Source organism: Anoplophora glabripennis, unplaced genomic scaffold (genome assembly GCF_000390285.2).
Source record: "Anoplophora glabripennis isolate ALB-LARVAE unplaced genomic scaffold, Agla_2.0 scaffold269, whole genome shotgun sequence".
Lineage (NCBI taxonomy): Eukaryota > Metazoa > Arthropoda > Insecta > Coleoptera > Cerambycidae > Anoplophora > Anoplophora glabripennis.
Window position 1 is genome coordinate 56,431 of NW_019416747.1, and position 13,670 is coordinate 70,100.

The 13,670-nt window shown below is 32.4% G+C and overlaps 1 protein-coding gene across 2 annotated transcripts in view; it reads left to right on the forward strand.

The window, feature by feature from the left end:
- The window catches only part of LOC108905782, a 53,967-nt gene extending 44,310 nt beyond the window's left edge, over positions 1–9,657 (forward strand). For both annotated transcript variants that reach the window (XM_018708802.1, XM_018708801.1), the window contains exons 3-4: positions 1,365–1,544; positions 8,665–9,657. In XM_018708802.1, coding sequence (XP_018564318.1) covers positions 1,365–1,544; positions 8,665–9,047 — 563 coding nt within the window. In that variant the 3' untranslated portion in view covers positions 9,048–9,657. The remainder of the gene's footprint in view (positions 1–1,364; positions 1,545–8,664) is intronic.
- Positions 9,658–13,670: the final 4,013 nt, after the last annotated feature.

Consider the following 13,670-nt stretch of genomic DNA (forward strand, 5'->3'; position numbering starts at 1 on the left):
TGTAGGCATGTCCTGCCGCCCAATGTGCGAAGGAGATGCCTTTGTTTTTCATTTTGTCCTTCATAAATATATAACTGTTAATCCATAATGCATAAAGAAATTATTCAATTTCCAAAACCCCCTATAAAATGTGTTGCACTGATTCCCTTGACAGGCAATGATTTATTACTTTGCATCGAATACGATCGTACTATAGTAGAGAAATACTTCTAAAGTCAAGTCTAGATTTACATACTTTTGCCCGTAAATGAACAAATAGATGTATAAAGACTGTTTGTAAACATTTGTGTAAAAGTATTTATACAAGTTCATGTGAATTTTTTTGTTTTCCATCGAGCAAATATTTATTTACAAAGTACTAGTATAGACACGTTTCTTCGTAAACACGTGCAACGTTTATATTAAACTCTTTTAAAAAAAATTTCTACACTATCCACCATATTTTATTTTCTAAAAATAGCAAGAAAAATTTCCTAGAATAATTTAAACACGTGTGGTATCCGGTAAGAAAATTTCACACCATAGGGTTGTGATTAAATTTAAAAATCACTGACATCTTGTAACTGAATCATTAAAATCCAAATGTAAAGAAAGCCGTGCTGACTTGTTATTGATGTCACGCTGATGTTCATTGTTTAATCGACGAGAACTTTTGTTGATGTTGAAGCTAAACTTTTATTATGTAAAAATGCAGAAAACTACAAACCTACGAGAAATTTAACATTCTCAAATCTTGTCAACAAGTAACTTTCTCATTGAGCTTGAAAACGAGAATCAAAGGTGTCGAAACGGAGTGGAAAAAGGGTGCGTTACCGACCATAAATCAAAACTTTACTATTTATTTTATATTTTATATTAAAAAGCTTTCTCAATCCATCGCCGAAAAAATATGAAGCTTTGTAATCAAGTACCTACTGATGTAGCAATTCCCAACGCTATATACTGTTTCATTATCTAAATGATAATACCTCTCAAAAGATATATTACATTTATGTAATTCATACGCTATAAAAAAAATAGTAATTCATTTAATGATAGGTACACATAAAAATATTACGATAAAAGTCGATGTGTTGAAGAATCCATCAATAAAAGCCACGAAAGTATGTTATTACCTGCCATTAAAAGTTATTTGTTAATACTAAACCAAAATTTACTCGTTTTATTATTACGTTATATCAATTTACACAATCCTCGAAACAACCGAAAATAATTATTTTATTAATTATAATTGACTGACATTACCGACACTTGTTCTGTGGGATATAATTCAGGTAGTACCGAGGGCTATTCGAAAATCTCTGATTACTATGTTCGATTTGTTGTTAAATTTTATGGAAAACCTAACGCATACATTTTTACAGGGCCGAAACAGTTCTTCTACAGGGGCCACAACTACTTCTTCAGCGAACATGTACCTGAACTTGCAGGAAGGAAGGTGGACTGGTTAGACGGCAGGAATATCTGCAGGGAGTACTGCATGGACTTGGTTTCCATGGAAACGCAAGAGGAGAACAATATGATTTTCAAACTGATCCAACAAAGTGAGTGGTTTGTCCATCTTTTTTAGTTTTCTCATACCAATTGGAGAAATATCATCAAAAGAATTTCACGTTTAAGGAAATAAAGATATTATCGTAAAGAATATTGGAAATTAGTCCTGACGGTATCTGTTTCAAAGAGTCCATGTTTGGGTGAATCGTATATCCACGGAGATTTTTGGCTTTTTGGCTTTAAAATATCACTCAAATTAAAATTTTTCTAAGCGTATAAAAAAATCGTGGGCTTAACTTTTACAAAAACAAAATTTAAATATTCTAAAATTGTTTAAATAACAATTATTTTCAAAATATGTCGAAAATTAGTAATAAATTAATTAATTAATTAATTAATTATTAATTTAATGATTTTTTTTGTGATTAAAGTATAATTCAAATATTATTTACTGTTTAAAATATAAGCAAATGAGAAATTAACTCATTATAATACAAAAACACAAAATTATAGTACAAAAATTCGACCAATGTTTAAACAAGCGCCAGACCTCTCCTAATTGACGGATTTTAATTTTTCAAAAAGCGTTTGAAAGCTTGAGAGCCCTTCTATATGTGATTAAATTTTCAAGTATCTAAGGGCTTTAGTTTTTGCTGTGCAAAATTTTTAAAAATTGCAATTTTTTTTTCAAAATCTGGATTGCAAAATTATTATGCAAAATCTATCGAACCGATTTTGATGAAATTTGGTGTGATGATTCTAATTAACATGAACTTTTCATGAGCCAAATATGAAGGTCCTATATCCAACTTAAAGACCCCAAAAAAATTCCCTACAAAGTAATGTTTTTTAACTCAATTTTTGGCGATTTTTTCCATTTCTACAATAATAATCATGATTAATTCGATTTGTAACTAGTCATATTTTGTAGAATTCAATTACAAACTTTTTTTTCCACTTCCATTTTCGCCTAAAATCAAGTATTGAAAAGATACATAATTAAATAGGAAGAAAAATATGACATTTATCTAATTTTTTAAACATACTGTGCCGCCAAAAGTTAAGCCCACGTTTTTTTTATGCGCATAGAAAAATTTTCATTTCTAGTGATATTTGAAAGCCAAAAATCTCCGTGGATATACGATTCACCCAAACCAAAACAGATACCGCCTAGTCTAAATATGCAATAGAGAAAATGTATGCGAGTTAATATTAACTTGTATTATCTAGAATTTTGCATATATCAAAAATATCTGTATAGCTACCAGTAGGTATTACGGCACGCAACTATTGTCACGATTACTTTTTGGTAACACAACTTAATGTTGTATTAATATAGGTTAGGTTAGGTCAAGTTATTCGTTGATTTATTATATATTGGTTTCGACAATTCGTCACTTTTAACTGACAAAATTATAGACTTGTCATCAACATGATAGTAAATTGAGCGGATAAAGAATTATATGTCATTTATATATACCAAAAAAATAAAACTGGGCCCAATATAGATCCTTGCGGAACCCCTAAACTGGTTTCGTTTATTTCTAAATTAATAGTTTCTTCAGGTTTAAAGCCAGTATAATTAAGTAAGATAAACTTATTAGTCCAAGCATTCTGTCACAGATTAATGTTAAATTTGCAGAAATTATTACCTGGACAAAAAAAATATGACCGTATAGAAAATTAAATTTTAAATTGAGTTTCTTGTTCTTTAAACTCGATCCAATATGGCGAACATGGTTAAAAAAAATCGCAAAGTTGAAAAAAACGGTTTTTCTAAAATAACTAAAAAAATATAGCACGGATTGAAAAATTTTAAATGAGAAAGTTGTAGGTTTTAAAAAGATCTATCGACTGATTTTTTGAAAGTATCGATTGCTTTGTTACTTTTCGAGATATATCGAAAAAACCGTTAAAAATCTTCTCTTTTCTCTTCTTCTATAACTCGTTTACATTTACGTGCCCATATTTGCTATTTACTGCAAGCATAGCCCGCGGCAAGCCAAAAAAGTACATTTTTGAAAAATTTAAAAATATTAATTATTTTTCGAGATATATCGATTTTTTGAAAAAAAGGCGCTCTCGAAAATTGGCTAGATCTTCTCAGCGGATAGCCCTACAGTAACGATTTTCGGTTTATTTTCTTCGTAAAGAGTTATATTATCATGCTGTTAAAAAATGTTGACGATTTTATTAATTTTAAGGATCAAAAAATGACTGAAAAAGTTGCACTTTTTTTGGGTATGTTTTTTTCAAATAACTATTTCAATTTTTATTATTTTTTTGTACTTAATCTGGGGTAGCTAAACACGAATATTATAGCATTTTCGCCTTAGAAGCAAAATAGACCCGTAAATGTTTAGTTTTCTTTCTTTAAAAGTCATTTTCATAAAATAAAAATTGAAATAGTAATTTGAAAAAAACATACCCAAAAAAGTGCAACTTATTCAAAGTCATTTTTTGATCCTTAAAATTAATAAAATCGTCAACATTTTTTAACAGCATGATAATATAACTCTTTACGAAGAAAATAAACCGAAAATCGTTACTGTAGGGCTATCCGCTGAGAAGATCTAGCCAATTTTCGAGAGCGCCTTTTTTTCAAAAAATCGATATATCTCGAAAAATAATTAATATTTTTAAATTTTTCAAAAATGTACTTTTTTGGCTTGCCGCGGGCTATGCTTGCAGTAAATAGCAAATATGGGCACGTAAATGTAAACGAGTTATAGAAGAAGAGAAAAGAGAAGATTTTTAACGGTTTTTTCGATATATCTCGAAAAGTAACAAAGCAATCGATACTTTCAAAAAATCAGTCGATAGATCTTTTTAAAACCTACAACTTTCTCATTTAAAATTTTTCAATCCGTGCTATATTTTTTTAGTTATTTTAGAAAAACCGTTTTTTTCAACTTTGCGATTTTTTTTAACCATGTTCGCCATATTGGATCGAGTTTAAAGAACAAGAAACTCAATTTAAAATTTAATTTTCTATACGGTCATATTTTTTTTGTCCAGGTAATAATTTCTGTAAGCATTTCTCTATAATGCTTGGACTATATTGTTTTATTTACAAGGAAAACTTTCCATTCAATGTAAACCTTCTGATACCATAAAAGTACGTATATTTTCTACATTTTGCATATCAATTTTCCTGTGAATGAAAATTACTTTATCGATGTTTTATTTGACAAAAAAAAAGTAATTTCGGTACATACAATAAATTTGATGCGCGTTTTATTGGCTGTCGAGATGCCTTTTATTATCTAGAAGTAGTTTTCAGCGATCTTTATTGCCGAGTTAGGCGCACAGCTGACTTTATAAATAGCCTGGATTATGTAATGACATTAGCAATTCTAATTCGACGCTGTTGCACACATCACGTCCTTCATCTATATTGAGATGTCTTCGCGAGGAAAATGGAAACGTCATTGCGAGAAAAAAGTGACGTCTGCATCGCATAAAATGCAATATTTATTAACTGTTGCACCACATCGGTCGCTGCACGAGAACTAATAAGGTAGATAGATGCACGATATAACGAGATCACGATTTGAAAAGTGTAATGATTATTCCGTTCGTTAATATCGAAACAAATTGTTTGTAATAAGAATTCTACTCTCCGGAATTCAGGGCACATTCAAAGATTTAAGGCTTGCGTCGACTTGACTTCAGTTACGCCCATAATAAAATTCAATTGTCAAAATATCATACAGCAAATGAGGTTATTGTTATTGCCCATGTAGGTAGGGACTTGCGGCAACAGAATAACCAATCAAAAATGCAAGCGGAAAATAGAAATGAAAATTAGATGGTAGTGACGAAGATTTAATCCTACATAAAATATATAAAGTTTTCATGAAAATTAATCAAATAGGTATAGTCTTTCCGATCTCAATTGAAGAACCAAGAGGTTGGCAGTATGTACCAGGTTGGGTTGCTGACACAGCAACTCGACATTGAAATATTTAAAAAACTTGAAGTTGAAGGATGAGAGCGCGAGCAAACGCGGCACAAACACAGCCGCACTGGGCGACTTGGTCATAAATTAAGTTGTCAACAAATGACCTATCAGTGCAGTGCAGCAATGCGGAATTTGATGTGATTCATGTAATTTTAATTTATTATAGGCACCTTCCATTAGTCATTCATATTACAATAATTACGAATGGGAGAAATAAGAGGGATATTTTGTTTACTAATATTATTACAACATGGCATTTTGGAGACCTTTTGAAACGGAACAAAACGAAATTTACCGTCAATGTAATAATATTGTTTGGGAACATAAATAATTAAAATAAATTGGTCAAATAAACATATAACAGAAATTTTCTACACATTATATGCAAATTATTATAATTTTTTACTTTTAGCAGAAAACTTTTTTAGGGACGTCAATGAAACTGATTAAATTTTATTGCTAGGCGTTTTTATACATGTTCAACTGACATCGGAAACACTATACTTGATATAGGTACTCAAACCTTTGAACATGGAAAAAGACAAGGTATTTCTGGAAGGTATTTTTATAGTTCTATTCTACACTCAGGTGAATGAATCTACTTTCGATGAATCAACCAATATTCAATTCGTGTTCGAGTCAAACTGACGGAATTTTTCTTAGCCTGGGTTTAGAACAGAAACTTTATAAAAATAGCTTATCTGTCATTTGTCTGAAACAATGCGTCATCGAATATTCAAAACCTACCAATTAATTTGTGAACTAAGTCTACTGCAGAAAATCGCAATAATTATCTAAAAGCATACACCATAACAAAAATTTTGTAAAGGTCTTATTTGTACGTAAAATATTGTTACTTGGTTTAAAAACGAATTTGAAACGCTGAAGTAAAAAATCTCGCTCGCGACAAGAGCGACGTTCACGCGCATGCGCGGGCCTGGCGCTCCTGCTCCTACGTGCTTTTCACTGCTGCTAGCGCATTTAGCACATGAACTATCAACGTAAAATTTTTTGAAAATAAAAGTTTAACGCTTTCTTTAATTGTATCTAAATATATCGATACGTCTAATAATTAATTAACGATACGTCTAATAATTAATTAACAATTAACGTTATAAAAAAAGCTATTTTGGGAACAGAGGCGTAGGTGATTTTTCGTTTTTAAAATTGTCGTAAAAATAAGCTTTACTTAATGCAAAAAGTGCGAATTCCCGAGAGGCTTTGGCCTGGCCCTGGGACAATTTGTTTATAACTCCTGTTTTGCACCGTCTACATTTTCGTGGTAGTACAAAAAGGTGAAATAACACTGGAGTATTGTATAGGTACTTATATAGATCCAACTGACCAAAATTTTAATAAAAAAAATGAAAAATGAAACTATTCCAAAAGTAAAAGTTGTATCTACATAGTCTCCGTTTTTTTTACTAATTTAAAATTTTAACGAATACGATTTCTCCGCAAGCCGAAAAAGAAACGTTGCTTCGTGCGTTTTACGATTTCCGGTCATCTGAATTTGCTGGTTTACGTATGCTGTGCCACAACTGTAAAACCCTCGTCAATAAACACTAATCAGGCATTAGGAGTTTCGAGACGTGGGACGTAGAAAATTACACGTCGCCATTACGAGATTGCGAAACTTCGCCTCGGACACGGTTGCGCGGTTCCTGTTCTCAGCGGTACGCGAGAAACTGAAGACAATTAAAACTCTAGGTCTAAGAGATTAGCTAATGGGCCCATAACTCGTACCTACCGTGTTATTATAACGCTCTTTATGTGCGACCTTAGCCGTTTTCCACGTAGCGGCGATAAATATTGGATAATTTGCAAATATTTGACATTTTAAAAGCCGGGAAAGGTTGCCCAACTCGGCTGCACTTTCGGATTACACATCATTACGTCGAACAAAGATTATGTCGTTAGCTGTTAGCGGGGCCGCGCTGTTAATGCTCCTAAGGCCACAGCTCCAATAAAAATTATGTAAAACTTAAAGTGGTCATTGTTAGCTCTTATTAAAGCCTAGGTATACGCTGCGGGATCTGCTATTAAGTAAAGTACATTCGTAGATTTGAGAGAATACGCCACGGGGTCATAAAAAAGCAGGTCTGAACAGGCCCGCAGCGAGTTTATTTCAAACATTTATTTATATTTAACAACGAATTGAGAGGACCTTTTGACAGAAAATTAAAATAATTACAATAAAAGGTTCAGAATTAGCGGAGAAAATGACGTCAAAAACAAAACCATTTTTTTTTTCTTCATAAGTTGGAAAAAAAAACGGAAAAAGTTCATTTTTATTAAAATTTAGAATATAAATTGTTGTAGCCACTATGTTTGCAATATACTTCAAAATATAATCTCTAGAAATTATTTTAAAAAAAAAAGATCATCAGACTTTCAGCATAATCAACCGCATGTTTTCTGCAATTGAAATCAAAACATAGAATCTGAAGATATTTTTAACAGATACCTAATTAATTTGTCACATTTAAAACCAAAAATAAGGAAAACGAATACAATACTGACTTAAGTTCAGTTTTTACGTAAATTTCATTGCAGTAACATTATCAATTGTTTTGTAGAGAAAGAAGTTTTAAAATTGTCTCTCAGTCGGTTTTTTGTTGCTTTCCGTTTTGAAAATAGCCGTGGTATGAATATCGCGTGTCTAGGCGTATGTAGTGACGTCACATGAGAGAAAAACTGTTGAAATCTCTGCGACATCGTGCGTAGACCATGTTGAGGTTATGATACGGCCGTTATTGTTACATCATTTTAAAAATTAAACAAATTATGGAGAAATTTGCACTAAAATATGGACTTCACAATTTTAAAAATTATTTTAGACTAGCAAAGGACAACACTGGGGTTATTTGTAAATAATATTATTGTTTGAAGTTATTTGTTGACGATATAGTTTTAGTTTTATATTATTTATCAAAATAACGTGGTTAGAAAAAAACCGGAAAACAATCGGAGCGTTTTTGAACCGGCTCAAGATGGAAGTCGTTCTCATTAGTGACGTCATCTTCGAACCAGTGCTAATGAAATTTTTATCATCCGATAAACATACAGCGGTAGAATCGAAATACACTGGTAAACTATATGTAGGTGGATGTGACACCTTGTTAACTATAAAATTCGATTTTTGGGGGGAAAATAAACGTACTTTACACTCAACACAACTAATTTCAATCTATGCCCGTTTTCAGACGATGTCCCCTACATCTGGACGTCCGGCAGGCTGTGCGACTTCAAGGGCTGCGAGAACCGCGCCGACCTCGAACCCAAGAACGTCTTCGGTTGGTTCTGGTCCGCCAACCGCGAGAAGATCCAACCCACCAACAGGACGCCCGCTGGCTGGGGCTACAACCCCTGGTCTCAGACCGGCCACAAGAAACAGAGGCAACCCGACAACGCTGAATTCGACATTAACGGCACCAGCGAGTCCTGCCTCTCCATCCTGAACAACGTCTACAACGACGGCATCGCCTGGCACGACGTCGCCTGCTACCACGAGAAGCCCGTCATCTGCGAGGACTCCGACGAGCTGCTCAACTACGTGGCATCCACGAACCGCGGTATCCGCTTGTAGATGTCCCCCTTTTCCGAGACCCGTTTTACATTTACCAATTTTTGACCCAATGAGTTGATAAAGAATTGGCCAGATTAAATTGACAAGTGTTGAGGTAAATTTCCTAGCTGCGATAAATTGGACAAGATAGTGGCCAATCTTCGTGACTTTTCGTCACTTTTGATATTCACAGATGCCACCGATTTTATTTATTTGTAGGCAATAGCGGGAATTTTATAATTTAGGCCGAATCTCGATGAGAACACAATATATTTACTTGTTGACGTTTCGTCATCATATAGTGTGACATCCTCAGAATATTACAGTAAAATTAATCAATAACATAAAATCATGTTCCAGTGCGAAATATTATTATAGCTAGTTTAGTTTTTTAGATTATTTTGTTATTATTAATGTAGTCAATTTTCAATTCATAGAATTCTGGGTATTAACCTAAATTTTTTTATAAAAATTTAACCATGGTGCTCTGCGGATGTTAAAATAGTGTTGCAAATAAATAAAATTAAAGTCGCTACTAATATTCTTCATATGTAGTATCAATTTTGTTTTTGTTAATAGCCTTTTTCAAAATATTTAAAGAGGTAGGTTCCATATACCGGGTAGGAAAGTACCGATGGTCTATCTGAAGTTACGTGAGAGCGATAAAGTAAGCCATAGAAATCCACGCGATAGAGAAGGATGGCTTTAATGAAGGCGTCTCATAGTCACCGCCCGTTTCGATCTTCCACAAATACGATCCACTTATTATTTATGGAAGGGCGAAATGGGCGGTGACAATTAGACGCCTTCACTATACTCATCCTTGTCTATCACATGGATTTCTATGGCTTACTTTATCGCTCTCACGTAACTTCAGATAGACCATCGATACTTTCCTACCCGGTACGTATTTCTTATTGCCGTTACGATAGTCCGACATAAGTCAAGACTATTATAGTTTGCGGGTTGCTTTTATCGTCAGTCGTTAATATTAAATTTGACCAATTCATCGTACAAAAAGATATCACATTTACAACGATTTGTAACAAATTCTCGCAGAAACAATCGATTCAATCAATAGTTGGTAAATGCAAAGGAGGTTTAATTAATTTAAAGAAATTCTCCCCCTCCCCCTTTCCCGAATCGCAGGACCATTCCATCCCTCCTCTCCCCCTCCCAATATTCCCACTGTAGTTTTAATTTGGTTGTATATTAATTGTATATTTATTTTTTTTTGACATACCTACTTTTAATTTTTACGTAACGGATCTTTATCAGGTACCTAATAAATTTGTTACTTTAATAATTTTGTGGTTTCATTTGTCAAAAATAATAATCCCACCCGGGCAAATTGATAAGAACTGATTTTTTTTTTAAACATTAGTTTATGGATTTAGTGCAAAAAAATTCCTAACTTGCATGTTTTTAATCAAAAATCCGTACAAAAATTAAATAAATAAAAATTTGATAAAAAAAAAATAGGAAGAAAAGTGTATAAGGAAAAACTGGAGAAGGTTCATTAAAAACATTTTTAAACAATATAAAAATGTATTGCTTCATCACTATCGTATCTTATAAAAGTATAAATGGTATAAAAGTACAACACTAATCTAATAAATAAATATAAAAATTGTATTGGCACTTGTCGGTTACAAAAAAAATATATATACAGGGTGTCCCAAAAGTGACGCCCGTCCTTTTGGGATTTGATTAAGGAGACAAAAACGATTTGAAAATCAAGAATTGAAAATGTTCCGATTGTTTTTCTTTGTCGAGTTATCCAAAAAAAATATTCAAGAAACTGAAAAAAGTGAAAATCCAATTTTTTTGTCTCAATACTCAGATCTGTGTTTATATCAAGACAAATAAGTAACTTGAAAAGGATAGAGAAAAGCATTTTGATAATAAAATAATTTTAAAATGGAGGGGAAAAAACATAATCTGCTTAAATAATAGAAATTGTTTTTACAAAAGTTGTTCAAATAAGTTGCCTTCTACTTCAAGACAAAGATTGGCATGATTCAACATTGAAGCATGAACCCTTTGTAGCATCTCTTGGTCTATTAACGCGATGTTTATTTTTAGGTTTTTGAATAACTCGACAAAGAAAAACAATAGGAAAATTTTCCACTATTGATTTTTGATTTTTGAGGCCGAGCGTCACTTTTGGGACACCCTGTATATTAACCTACAAAAAACCCTTGAATATTACTACTTTACATCGTTTGAGAATTTTATCTCTTTTTAATTTGGTACTGAGTACTGAGGTTCTGTAAATATGTATACTTTGCGAATTAATAAACGTACATGTAATAAAATGTTTTATACGGAGAGTAACTAAAAGCCACAAATTAAAAAGAAAATTGCTGTAACTATTTGGAAATGCTTCGTTTTGGATATAGGTGTTTAAAATTAATGAAATATGTGGATATCTCAAATTACAAAAATAGTCGAGGAAAACCACATACATAAATAATATTTATTTCATGAATGCAATTATTTAAAAAATCAAATTTTTTGACACTCGAGACATTTTAGTAATCCGGAAAATGATGCATTCCATCAACATGAAGCATACATCTTTGTAAAGCCCTTAGTGTGCCAAACTTCAAGGAAAAAATATTAAGAATGAACACTACTCTGTCTACTCCTGAATGTATGCCCCTGTACGTAACAAATCTGTAGCGTTACCACCAAGATCATCAACATTAACGATGAGTCTGAGAGGACGAGACATAACCGACAAATTATGTAATATCTTAATTATCACTGATGAGAACTAATAAGTTTGGAACCTGTGTGAGTCTGGTTATTCTACCGATGAATGATCTTAGCCGTTCACTAGTTACTGTGGAGATTATTCAATACCGGATCGGGTGGTAGTGCGCAGAGTAGTTGTGTCTTACGATACCATTAGTCACCAATTATTAGTGAATACAGGGTGTTAGAAGTTTGACTGCCTTAATTTTAACAGACAATACAATACATTAAAATAAACAAAAATGTACAAAAATTCAATTAATTGAGGAATATTGACATAACTGCGCGCATAGAATACCATCAAATACAATGTTTATCACTTTTTTTAACTTCTTTATGGTTAATTTTAAAAAATAATTAGCGGTGTAATAAATTTAAAATTCAATAACTCATTCGAGCGATGTGACAACGGCGCGGCAGATAACACGAGGTATTAAGCTGTTCAGCATTACGCATCTCAATTGGTATCTGGAATTGGACCGTGTCTGAGTGTTTTTTGCATACCATTATTTCCTTTTCTCGAGGTGTTTTCCAAAGAGTGGCGAAAATTGGATTCGAAGGTGTCGTGTGTGCATCGAAAATGGTGGTGGACATTTTGAGCATTATGTTGTAGTTTATTTTGTACTTGTCCGTTTAAAAATTACTGAATATTGTTTTTTGGTAAGTATCTAAATTATTTTTAATCCATATGATTATTTGGATGACGTGAATCTTTGGGTACTTTAATTACATATTTTTCAAATTCGTAATTTGATTAAAAGTAAAGTTCCTATTTTAAGAGATTCATAATTACTAAAATTCGAGCTAAACTTTAAACACAACTCTATTTTCGTACTACAAAATCGATACATTTTATTTTATTTATTTAAAAACTGGAAAACAATTGTCATGAAATTTACTAAATATTTCTCAATAAGAGTTGTTTACATTTTTTCCATAGGACAAGTCTGCCACGTGCACACGCGGTATGCATCAGCTGTGTAGCGTTAGGTTAAGCACTGTTGTCACAAAACTTCTCAATATTAATACTCGCTGTATTTTCAATACTGTTAATCTCACGCCGCTGTAATATACATCTTTTTTTGCTCATTTATGATTATTCTATCTCACGCTGAAGTAATGGCAGTCAAACTTCTTATACTCTGTAGATATATCTGTATCGTCCAATTGTTAAAGTACTTAACAGAGATTTAGTTTTGAACAAAAAAAAAATTTTTAAATTTATCTTTTGAATTCGAGTTTTGATAAAGATATATTTGCAAGTCAAGTTAATGGCTTTTTGGCTCTTATATAAATCAGTAGTCCAAGTTTCATCAGTCTACATCAAACATCCTCAGAGTATTTTTGGTGAAAGATGTTTTTTCCAATTTAAACACCCTGTATCCCGAAAATGAAGCGAATGAAGTTAAATATGAGCGCGGTACGTGAACGCCTTAGGCCCACAAAAGAAAACAAAGTTATCAAAATTTACTCTATCGTTAATCATGTTTCAGTCGTATATTTACATTTGTTCATAAAAAAACTCTGGTTAGTACTACGTTATGAGACCATCAAAATTATGATGATAAGGCACTGAGCGAATAGGCAAGCAATTACAAAATGAACCTTTGCCGTCGTCAAGATGTTTTGAAAACTTGAGTATTTACTACTCATAAATGACGCTAGTGCCGCCATCTGTTTTTTGCTTTTAAAACTCTGTCTCCTTATTCCAATTTTTGTAAAAATTTACAATGAAACGAACAATGAAAATTGCCTTTCTGCCGAGGAGCAAACCCCAGGAGAATTATAGTGTACAGGAAATATGAATTCATACTTTCTCAAATTTTTAGTTTTTGGAAATTTTTGAGCATGTTTTTCTCGGAAGGACATTTTTTTTTTATTCAA